Source organism: Leuresthes tenuis, unplaced genomic scaffold (assembly GCF_036924035.1).
Source record: "Leuresthes tenuis unplaced genomic scaffold, fLeuTen1.0.hap1 SCAF_10, whole genome shotgun sequence".
NCBI lineage: Eukaryota > Metazoa > Chordata > Actinopteri > Atheriniformes > Atherinopsidae > Leuresthes > Leuresthes tenuis.
Window position 1 is genome coordinate 35173330 of NW_027325364.1, and position 12487 is coordinate 35185816.

A 12487-nucleotide genomic window follows, 5' to 3' on the forward strand; every position below is an offset into this window, starting at 1 on the left:
TCTTTGGCCTAACTGATTCTAAATTTTCTAACTATTGTTGTTCCTTCCTAATGATATTTGGTAAAGCTTCAGTTAACCATGAGAGGTTATCATAAGGCACTTGTGAGAGGTGTTGTTTCACTCTCTAAGTTACCACTTGTTTAGAAATGACACACTGAGGCAAATAAAATGAATTCTTTTTATTATTATTTATAAAACACCAGCCCGTCACACCAATAAAAGAAACCCAACTCTACATACGACAGTTTCAATGTCATTCAGACACCAATTTGTTCATTAGCCATTTTCACAGTTAAACACACCAAAAAGTCCAGCATGAGCTACAAAAAGTACACCTCTTACAATATAGACTAGGTTTGCACGACACACTGCCTCAGCATCATTGTGCACATGCGCAATAATCACATTGCAAGGTGTACATAGTTAAGTAGGGCAAATTAAATCAAGCCTGTTCAAGTAATTCAGCAAAATTCTTGGAGTCATTTTTTTTCCAATACCATGTAGCCCTAAATTGGCCATTAAAGACTGTCAGCTGCTTATATATGGACAGCAATCAGCTGCAGTGTAAACAGGAGTGCACATTTTTGTAAAAAGCCTGTTTTACAAGTGATACATGCTGATCCTGGGAACTGTAAGGCAGAGCAGAAAGTAATTTGGCTGAAACATCAGTGCAGGACTGAGGTTAAATGTCACTCATACAAATAGAATATACAAGTCATAACTGTCATAAGGCATCATGGCCTTCAAATAGCATCGAGATGTGAAATGATACTCTACCAGCACAACACCACACACTGTGTGAAGATGGTTCTGAAGGTCTCAGAATAGAATTATTCACCATGTGATGTGTGTTCTGTTGTCAGAAGCTTAACACTGGAAGAGTGGCATGTGCTAAATGTGATGATTTTCCGTTTGGTTCCCATGGCAACAGCATAGAGGCTCCACAGAGGTTGAGAGAGATGCGCATGTTAGCCACAGCTGCGCTGCTGTTGAGTTTCAGCGTGCTACCGTTTTTTCATGTGTGAATTAAGTGTCAGGAAAGCAAATTAAGCAGTAAAAACATGTTGCTCATCAATTTCACACCTGGCATTGTAGTTTCATTGGGGAGGCGGCGTGTCACAGACATTAGAAATACAGCTCATCTACAATGATCAGAAAGTATTCTAGAAGCATTTTGGCAACTGAATGACTATCCTCAAGTTACAGCTGGAAGACTTATGTCTTCACTTTTCTTGAGCCGAATCAACCACACAGACTTTATTCATGGTCATGACCGGAGGCAGCACTTTGTTAAAAGAACGTTGCAGGCAGCTGCTGGGCTGCAGCAGAGTCACAGCAGGAAGGTTGCTGGTGTTAGTGAAAGCATGCGGGTCAAAGCACATGCAACATGCCACGTTCCTGCTGTAAGGCCAGCGTCAGATTTCAACACACTTCAATACCGGCAGAAACATCTTACTTGAACATATGTTTTGGTAAAACTTTGGATATGAAGCAAGTTTCAGAGCCTTAAGATGTCAAACTCCAGTCCTGGAGGGCCGCTGTCCTCCAGGCTTTAGATGTTTCCCTGCAGGACAGCGGCCCTCCAGGACCGGAGTTTGACATCCCTGCTTAAGACCCTTTGCTGTTTCTGAGCTGTTGTCAGAGTTCAGCTGGCTCTGTTGGGTTGGCTGCTCTTAGGATCAACAACACACCGCAACCAAGTCCAGTGTCACATCTGAGATAAGAGAGACCTGTGAAACTGCAAATCAGCAGTAGTTGCTAAGGTTACAGCTTGAATTGAGCACATTTGTTCCTCATGGAATAAAAAAAATAAAGAAATTCACTGTTGTGAATAAATCATTTTGTTCATTCTAAAAATTGTTAGATTGTGGCTGATTAAGATTCCCAAATTAAATCCGTCTCACATGCCTGTTATACCACAGTCACTGGTTCATCTGAGACTGCCCTCAGCAGATGAAAATCAATCATCCAACAGCTGCATCTGCCATAAAAACACAACGGTACTGTGACGACTGCAGATCATCCCCAGCCGGGTCAGCCTTGTGTGAACAGCATGAATGATATGAAAAAGTGTCCACATAATTAAATCCAGGTGTTCCAGGAGCTCAGCGGATTCCAGCGTGGTGCAGCATGCCACCTGTGCAACAAGTCCAGTCTGGAAGTTTCCTCACTACTAAATATTCCAGTCAGCTGTCAGTGGTGTTATGACAACGTGGAGCAGCTGGGAACGACAGCAGCTCAGCCAGGAAGTGGTCGGCTGTGTAAAATGTCAGCGGATGCTGAGGCGCAGAGTCAGTCGCCACAGACCTCCAAACTTCATGTGGCCTTCAGATTAGCTCAAGACTAGTGTGTGAGAGCTTCATGGAACGGGTTTCCATGGTAACTGCATCCAAGCCATCCATCACCACGTGCAATGCAAAGCATGGAATGCAGTGGTGTGAAGCTGCCACTGGACTCTACAGCAGAGGAGACGCCTTCTCTGGAATCACGAGTCTGGGTTTGGCGGTTGCCAGGGGAACGGTACTTGTCTGACTGCATTGAGCCGAGTGTAAAGTTTGGTGGAGGGGGGATTATGGTGTGGGGCTGTTCTTCAGGAGCTGGGCTTGGCCCCTTAGTTCCAGTGAAAGGAATTCTGAATGCTTCAGCGGAGAGGTTTTGGACCATTTCATGCTCCCAGCTTTGTGGAAACATCCATCGGTGTGTGAATGTGGAAGGAAGCACGCAGCTGTACAGACTAAGACGTGCTGTGTGAGGTGTGGCGTGTAGTGTTAAAAGCGCTTTGAGCGGTCAGCTGGACTAGAAAAGCGCTATACAAGTACAGCCCATTTACTTTAGCTCATATGCGTGTAAAGACAGATGAGCGAATACTTTTGGAAATATAGTGTATGTTAGAATAAAAAATGTCATCATCCATGAGTAAAGTTCAGCTTTGGTGATTAATAGTTTTCCTGTTTATATTCTTAGATAGAAAAAACTCTTACCAGAGCTTGGTAACTTACAATTTCTTTACTTTTTTGGTTTCAACTGGTTCTAGGAAGTTATGACAAAGAAAAATGATAAATTCACAAACAAAATGTTGAACATGTTTTTAACAAACATAAATCGCTATATAATTATTATTCACTGTCAAACAGAGGGCTGAAGGGGATACACAATACAGGACAGCGGTATCTGTGGGATATTGGGATGTTACAGAGTCAGTGTTGAATGATTAAATATTAACCACTGTATTGTCAAAGTGAAAATTCTGGGTTCCGACAACACAAACATCAGTGTTACAGCAGACAATTCTACTCTTCTAAAAGATTTTATAGATACAGTACAGGGGTAGGAGGAACAACCAGATCAGCAAACCTTGGAGTTAGCAGCTGGAGTCCGAGTGTTTGCCAAGGGTTTCAGTCATTGATCAGAGCCAGGATCATGCTGGAAAAATGTTGATGGCAAAAATACAGGTTAACACAACCTGCCACCATTATGAAGGCAGAGTACTGCACAAAGGTCTTGAACTACCCCTCATCTTTTAATATTTCGCTTACAAGGAGCCAGAAGTAAAAAATGGTCTTTCTAAATGTTTGCTTTTTCACCCTGTTAGGACCATTTAGAGCAGGGATGTGCGTCAGGTGCGTTGAAGCAGGGAACCATCTAAAACCTGCAGGACAGCGGCCCTCCAGGACATCTCTGATTTAGAGGAATGTATATCAGCCAATTTAAAACATCTTTTCTTTTTTTTAAAAACAAGCAGCTGGTCACAGTGTTGTCCCCAACTCTTTAGTTACATCAACAAAGAATGCCAAAGAAACACTGCCAAAGATGGAAGTGTACAAGGAGAGTCCGGCTTAAAAAAAAGATCCACACAAATAAAAAGTATCTGAAAGGAATGTCTTTAAGAAACAGGGAAAAAAGACCTGATGCAGCATTTTACAGCACGCCAAATGCCAAGAACTGGTCTGAAATTTAAGGGAACGGTTCTTACGGGGTGATGGACTTTCCCTTGAGCCCAGACCTCTACCTAACAGAATCATGATCAAATGGAACAGACGGCAGCCATCAGCCAACGAAGAGCTTTGGCATGTCCTTCAAGAAGCTTGGAGAACTATTCTTAAAGAATAAATACTAGCTGTAAGAATCAATATTGACCTTCAATTTTGTTAAAGAATTCTGAAAAATGTTATTTTTGTTCTGTATTTAGGGGTCTAAGCCCACAACACCAGCAGTGTTGGAGCCCCTTTTGTTTTTGTTATTTTTTTAGGGGTCGAAGCTGAGCTGGGGGACCTTTGCAGGGGGCTTGGACCCTGCTCGGAACTGCTGGTAGTTCCAGTTATGAGTTTCAGTATTTGTGTTTAAAATTTCCTGCCAACATACAAAGAAATAAAGGGTAGTTCAAGACCTTTGGGAAATACTGTATATCCTATGTGATATACAGTGTGTGTAAGCAATAGATGTTACCTGTACAGATAAATAAAGAAGCAGAGCAGGTGGTAGCCCAGTTTAATCATGGCCTCCTTCATGTGGGACTTCAGCAGACCTCTGTTGTGGATCTCAGTCGGGTCAAACACACCCATGTTTCCCATTGGAACCTTTATGTACCTGCAGGAACAAGAGGAACGTCATCTAGGACACCTGTGTTTGTGCCTCCAGAAGCCAAGACATGTGACAGGAATGCAATTCTCCTGATTTAAGTAAGTTTAGATTACAGAACCAACAGATAGCAAGATAATGTAGGTTTCTAAGTAATGAAACAGGGGTACAGGAAAGATTTCAGGGACTTCTTGTTTTTCTTCCTTAACTGTAATGAATAAAGTTAAGGAATATTTGTGGAAAGTGACAACACACGTGACAATAAGGAGGCAAGATGGAGGAAAGGATTTCAGAAAACCCAAACAACAGAAAAGACGGTTGGTGTTGAATGAACAAATGATTCTGTACATTTTGGATTTCTTTGTTGTGTTATGGGATGTTAGGGGAGAGAGATCCATGTTGGGGGTTTTCATGGTAGATTGGATTGAGAATTTGTTTTGCTGATACTGGAACAGGTTTTTCTTCCCAATGCATACTTCAAAGAAAAGGAAAATGTCTGAGATGTGTGATACCTTTATTTGACAATGAAGAAAAATCAAACGTTTGGTTATTTATATGGAAATGTGGATTGTTCAATATGGGGGAGGATTTATTTGGGGGTATTTTTGTGTTAGTGATCTTCTGTGTTACATCACTAAGGAACGATGGTGGATAACAATGACTAATTTAAATGCTGAGTTTTCCTTTTCTTTTAACACCTTCCAACTTTTCTGCATTTAGCTGCAATAGATTCATTTTAATATGAATGTGATTTACTTTCACCTTCACAATGTACAAAGACTGACAAAACAATAGGAGAGCTGTGTTAGTCTGTCTCACTTTTACGTCTCTGTGTGACGTGGCAAACACCAGCACCAATGGTCAAATATACTCCTGGGGCCAGAGAAGAACTCCACCATCTTACGAGATGCACTGAGGGCCCCTGTCGCTTAGCCAGGGAACAGATACCCAACCTCCCTAAGGCACGGGGCCCTACAGTGATCGCATAGGAACGTCGCTCTTCCAAGACGGGTGGGGACAGGGAAAAGAAAGGCTGGTTCGACAAGTGAGTCTGAGAAGTCCCACAACTCAAAGTGAGATCTCTGCCAGCCTTGGAGGCGATGTGCCTGAGGCTGGTGTCAATTCAAAATAACAATTCAGTTATTAACAGTTATTAACCTCTACCCATACTTAACCACAGACAGTAACAAGAATTAGGACTCCGGTTTTTTTTATATTTCTCTATTCTCTTGCCATTACACCAAGTCATGAATCATCTCCTATGACGAAATATTTACCATACCTACCATTAAGTTGTCATTACATGTTATTCAGAGTGCATTTTAAGATTCATGTTTCTGGTTAATGTTCAATAAATAATCAATATCTAGTCAACCAGTCGTGGTTGAATGTTTCTTGATGTAATGTCGGTCCGTTCAAACGAGAGCTCATAAAGTAGCATTGTGAGACTGATTTAAGACACTTGGAAGATTTTTTTCCCTTTTAAAGAAAAGGGTGCCCAAACACTGAGGTGATGTCATTTAATTTAATAGTGAGAATGCTACACTGTTACAGAACAAACTTTGAAAAAAATAAATAAATAAATAAATAACAAAGCTGTTCCTGCTGATAAGAATGCTGATAAGCTGAATGGGGATAGCTTACCATGCTAAAAAAGATGAAAATAGTGGAAAATTTAGCAGAAGTCAAGTGAGTAATGGTTACAATGGCAGCAGTGTAATTGGAAGAGAGATGTCCTCAAGTTATAGTAATGTGTGTAAGCAGCTGTGGCTTAAGACTCGCGGGACTGGATAGTGTAGTGGTATGATTGCCACCTTCACCTGAGTTCAAATCCCCTGTATGACTCCAGTAGGGGTCCTTAGGCAAGACCCCCTTACCCTACATGCCTACCTGTAAGTCGCTTTGGATAAAAGCTTCTGCTAAATGCATAAACATAAACTTAAGAGCTCACTCCAAGTAGAAAGAGCAGAAAATGGCTGACGGGATACTATGGCCTCCTGTGAGAAAACTACACACGTGAACAAAATTGTTGGTACCCCTCAGTTAAAGAAGGAAAAACCCACAATTCTCACTGAAATCACTTGAAACCTACAAAAGTAACAATAAATAAAAAAAGACCCAGGTCATGGGTCTTCCAACAGGACAACGATCCAAAACACAGCCAAAAACACCCAAGAATGGCTGAGAGAAAAGCGTTGGACTATTCTAAAGTGGCCTTCCATGAGCCCAGATCTGAATCCCATTGAACGTCTGTGGAAGGAGCTGAAACATGGAAGACACCCATCAAACCTGAGACAACTGGAGCAGTTTGCTCATGAGGAGTGGGCCAAAATACCTGCTGACAGCTGCAGAACGCTCATTGACAAATACAGAAACCGTTTAATTGCAGTGATTATCTCAAAAGGTTGTGTAACAAAATATTAAGTTATGGGTACCATCATTTTTGTCCAGCCCTATTTCATTAGTTTGTTTTTTTTAATAATTATGTTAATCAACAATTCAAAAGTAATGGCTGATTTTGATTATTTAATTTTCAATGAATTTTTATTTATTGTTACTTTTGTAAGTTTCAAGTCCTTTCAGTGAGAATTGTGGGTTTTTCCTTCTTTAACTGAGGGGTACCAACAATTTTGTCCACATGTGTATATAAGCGAGGAAAATAATGTGAAGACCGTCAGCACCAGAAGACTTAGATGTACGTAGTAATGTAGTTCTTATTTCAATTGAGTGAAAGATTTAGAAACGGCAGCGACTTGAACACACTTGAAGCTGTCTGCTGCTACAAAACCTTCCATTGGAGTTAGTGAGAGAATGTGAAAGGTTTCTCTAGTTTCAAGGCTCATAGCTGAAATTCTGTAAATGTGAGCTCTTTAGTAGTTACATTGGCTGAAAGAGGACAACGTTTCCAACATTTTAAGGTATAATTTGTTTCTGTAAGTTAAACTGTATGAAAGTTAGAGGAAATTGTTTGAAAAAAAAAAAAGTGCTCACTCTGCTGGCTGCTCATTCATAAAAACCAAGAAGGAGCAAAAATGTTCATGTTTTTGAAACTGTCAAAATTGGCATAACAGTTGAAAAAGCTGAACAAATTGGTAATAGCTGAATGTCTTCTGACCCGTTTAAAGTTTGAATGGTGTCTCTAGCTGAAAGTTAGAAACACCAAAAGTCAAAGCTGGAATCTCGTGAAAGAGCTGAACGTTTTGAGACTAAAATAGTTTAAATCGGTGAAAGTATACAGAAGTAGTTAAGCTTCACAAAACGTATGGAATAACAATAATAATAAAGAAAAACAGTAGTGCTTTACAGCATTCTCACAATTAATCCAGACTGGAATGCACTCTGTGAGCCACATGGAGATGATATAAGTGCCATGACTGATTACTTTAACTTCTGTGTGGTATTATTCCCACAAAGACTGTAAGAAGACCAAAAACAAAACAACCCTGGATTACCAGTTCCCTAAAAACATTTAAAAAACCTTCAGGGACGGAGACAAGGAGTTATTGAGGACTGCTCAACAGCTGAAAAAGAAGACAACATAGTACAAGGGGGTGTAGAGAAAAAAGCTGGAACGAAAGCTCCAGCAAAACAACATGAGAGATGTGTGGTCAGGGATGACAAAGATCACAGGCTTTAAGGTAAAAGAGGATCACACTGATCCTGGAAACAGCTAACGGGCTGAACACGTATTTCAGGAAAAGTTTTAATTCAATTCCCCCACTGGGGGGATGAGTAAAGTATTTTTCTATTCTATTCTAATGGGTTCATCTTAGATCAACACTCAGCATTCCCCAGTGACACGGACCTCACACCCTATCTGAACCCACATCCTCCCTGTCACCTTCTGCCTTGCTCATGGATCTTAAAACAGCCTCCCCAACATTTCACATTTTGGAATTAATCAAATATTATTCAATTAACTCAATGCTTGAATGTAAGTTCACAATTAATTCTCCTTTTTTTGTTTTTAAGTGTGGTTGTGTAACATTCTTAGAAACAGTCCAACAATAGTTCGGTGGCACAACATACCCTGGGGGTTTATTTTGACCGTCTACATACTTTCTATGAAACACTAAAGAATCTCTAGATGCACGTTCATGTGTCTTGTGAGAGAGTTAACATCAGGGGGAGCTCCTGTGTTCTCAACTTAAACTGCACGGGTCCTCATCTACCTGTGCCTGTCCGGTAAGTTCCCCTCATGCAGGCACTGGGTGATGATGTTTGTACTAAAGTCAACACGCAGCACTCGGGTACAGATAGGGCGTGAGGTCTGTGCAGCTGCAGGCAGGTGAGCAGCACGCTGTGTGTTGACCTGAGCTGAACCTACTATTGAAATGCATGTTCAGTTCATTGTCCAGGCTTCCTACAGTCTTTTACCTTAAAGCCTGTGATCTTTTTCATCCATACAGCTGTCATACTGTTTTGCTGAAGCTTTCTTTTTCAGCTTTTGTTTTCTTTTTTTTGAACAGTCCTCCATAACTCACCACCTCCCTCCCTGAAGGCTTCCTTTTTGATCTTCAGTAGCTTTTTCAGATCACTGGTGATCCAGGGTTTGTTATTGGGAAAGCACCTTACTGTCTTTGTGGGAATAATACTGTCCACACAGAAGTTGATGTAACCTGTCACACACTCAGTCGTGGCATTGCCATGTGGTTACCAGTCTATTTCACTCTGTGGCTTCAAAGCATCCCACAGTTCATCTTAAGCCTCCTGAGAAGGTTTTCTTCAACCCTTACATTGTCCTTGATTGCCCTTGGCGAGTGGGAGTGTGCATGACAAAAAAGAAAGCACTGCAAAGGCCTAAAAGAGATTTATACCAACTCCCTTAGGAAGAAGTGGTTGTAAGAACATACTGTACCTATAAATGTTCCAGGCTGCTACAGGCATGTTGAGGAGGAAGATGAACCAGTGCGTGGAAACCAGCATTAGCATAGTGGAGAGACACTGACCAACCATCTCTGGAATTACCCACTGAGATAAAAAAATAAATCAAACGGACATGAGACACGAAAAGCAGAAATATTACAGTATGTTATAACTTTTTGACAAAAAAACAAACAGCAATCAAATATAATTACAACTCATAATTGGAAAATATAAGAGTGAGCTACATGAAAAACAAAAGGAGTGTGAAGCATCTGTACGGAAATCAATCATTCTTAGAAGGAACTTACTTTGTTCAGCTTGGAGCAGCAGGATCTAGCATTAATGTAGTCACATTCGAGATCAGACAAGGTGATAATCTAAGCCTTAAGTCAAGGTATCACAAAACAGAATAATCAGTCCCTGCTTTCAACTAAAAGACTTAAATTCAGTCTGTCACTTCTTGAAGAATTCAGACCCTTTGAGGGACAACATATTCCACTCAGATGTATCTACTTCAGTTTACTTAATAATCAGTGTAGAAAACATGGTTTTTCAGTCAGTGAACATTTAAATTTAAAATAAAAAGCATGCCAAATATCAAGGGAATTTAATGTTTTCTGAATCCACTACACTTCACTGTAGTATTGTACCCTTTATAATACATAACCATAGTTACACATTACTGTTCTATAAATGGGCATTTCTACCGTTTGGGGGGGTGGGTCGATACGCAGCTGATATACTTCTGAGCCAGGAGAGTAATGAGGCTAAATTCACACTTAAAAAATGTTTTAAAAACTGCACATCTCCACTAACCCACTGTTCCTTTTAGATGGTTCTCACACAGAAAACACACTCAACAGGCTGCATGGCCGACTCTGCCGAGTGACTGCAGTGCAACTGCTTAGAGCAGGTGCCTTACACATATAGCCCGTTTCGTCTCCGGTTTATCAGCGGTAGTTCAACCCTCCACTGTCACACATCACCAATAAGCAACAGTCGCATCAGTCAAATGTTGAAAGTGACACGTAAAAGGGAGCGCTGGTCTTATGGAATTACTGCCAACCATGATATCAGCTAAAAGCGTTGATTGTTGCTGGTAGCTTTGAGAGCTGTTGGAAAACCAAAAGAGGTCATGTAGCTGTCCTCATTACGGTCTCAAGGTTCGTCTTTAACTAAATTGTCTTTCATTGTGTGTTAATGAGAAATGTCCCATACTAGAAATATGTAATCACATCTGTATTGTTGCTGGGAGCAGGGCATGAGGAAATAGATATTACTTTCTTAGGTCACTGTAATAGAAAGTCGATTATTTTGGCTTTTATTAAAGTCTTTTAAGAAGTGGAAGAGACCAACAAAATTGTTATCAGCAGGGAATGATGGCCACAAGTTAGTTGATCAGTTAAAGAATGATTCATGTCAGAGATACATCTCAACCACTGGCATCGCAGAACATACCACTCTAACCAACTCAAATGATTCCTCAATGCTTGAGCAGCGCCAAAGTGTACACTAATGCAGTGCTGAACAGGCTGTTTGGTCTGTCTGTTTTAAGTTGAGAAGTTGTAACTGGGATATGAAAAGGGCTTAAAGCATACGGGGGTATTGCTTAGGTCAATACTTTAAATGAAACGGGTGTTGATGCAGTGTCATGCCAAGGTATATATCTCTGATAAAAAGTGTATCCCCTAAATGCCGGAGCACACAGTCGCTTAACATCAAATGCTTCATTCTGCACATCATTTAGAACAAAAGCTGCACAAAGCTCTTAAACTTAAAACTCGAAAAGTGAATTCACCCTTATCCCGTCTCATATTAGCCTCACGTGGGAATCGCCTCATCTCCCTCTCAGACTTACTGACTTTTGAAGATGACAGGTCAATGATTGACTTTCTGTAAGTTATTTGATAAATATTACTTGTATTAAATGCAAAGACACTGAATAGATTAGTTAAATGGTGATATTGTCAATGATGCTGCGAGTATTAAAAATCTGAATTTTATTAGGAGGACCATCCAGAACGAGACTGCAGGTTGACATAGTGTTAGGGTCTGCTTATCAAAGACAATTTCTGTTCAATTTAACTCTGACAAATGACACAGAAAACAGGTGAATGAGAGCAACTTTGTTAGACTACAGGCTGTATTATCATCCACTCTAGTTTTTTGTTCTTTTTACACAAAGATGCAAAGAGAGCGCCCATTCCCGTTCAGGTCTACTTCGTTTCAAAAATAAATTCATGTGTGTAGAACACCAAAGCCGGACACAGCAGTCTTCTACTGGCATGTAGAAATTACAAGACAAGAACAGCGAACAATGACGTATTTTTGGTTGCCAATATACTCACAAGCGACCCTTTAGGTCGCTTTTCATGACTAATCACAGTTTGGAAACTACAGTGATGATACATGTAGGGAAAAAGAGAAGAAACTGTTTTAAAGTGTTTTAAAAATTAACTCTTTCACTGACAGGATGTCCCTTCCTAGTTCATTCAAGCTGTTATTCTTGTCCCTGTGTCAAAACCTAGCCATGCCTTTTTCTGTTATTGGAAACACGTTACTAGATTGTAGGCGGCTAACATGTTAGCTAGCATTGATTTGTGAAAACTAAGAGAACAATTGAACATTTAACCAAACCAACTGCTTTAGCAAGTACGTTCAACATCTACCAGAAATACATACAAGGAAAGGATACGAAGTAAACCGAGAGGAAAATCAGTACACAGCAGTCCACAAGCGAAAGAATGAACACAGCCGCTTCCATTTTTCCTTTTCCGTCACTGATTAATTCCCACTTCCGGCTTATCGTAGCGCATGTGCCACCTGAGAGAAAAAGTGGCAGTTTGCAGTATTGCCACCTAGAGTACTGGGGAAAACGGCTGCCCACGTGCAGTCTGCCGATAAACATGTAGAACTCTACCACAAATTACATTAACGGAGAGAGAGAAGAAGAAAATAACTACTGTTCCGTGGCAGAAGAGTCACATTAGATTCCCATCAATAATAAAGGTTTAGAAAGTTACGTAATATCAAAAGGGGGTCT

General features: G+C 40.5%; 1 protein-coding gene across 1 annotated transcript; it reads right to left on the bottom strand.

Moving 5' to 3' along the window:
- Nucleotides 1–2991: 2991 nt before the first annotated feature.
- cnih4 (cornichon family member 4) lies at nt 2992–12249 on the bottom strand. The gene is made up of 5 exons (XM_072394979.1): nt 12140–12249; nt 9753–9821; nt 9437–9549; nt 4447–4587; nt 2992–3423 (listed from the first exon to the last, which is right to left on the bottom strand). Exons 1-5 carry the CDS (start codon nt 12206–12208, stop codon nt 3396–3398), a joined length of 420 nt encoding a protein of 139 aa, XP_072251080.1. The 5' UTR covers nt 12209–12249; the 3' UTR covers nt 2992–3395.
- Nucleotides 12250–12487: the final 238 nt, after the last annotated feature.

Excerpts from the sequence above, each read along its gene's own strand:
- cnih4 (XM_072394979.1), bottom strand. The coding sequence starts at position 12,208 with ATGGAAGCGGCTGTGTTCATTCTTTCGCTTGTGGACTGCTGTGTACTG. Across the intron at positions 9,550-9,752 it reads GCTGCTCCAAGCTGAACAAA|TGGGTAATTCCAGAGATGGT; the intron begins GTAAGTTCCTTC and ends TTTTTATCTCAG. Across the intron at positions 3,424-4,446 it reads TTCTTTATTTATCTGTACAG|CATGATCCTGGCTCTGATCA; the intron begins GTAACATCTATT and ends ACATTTTTCCAG.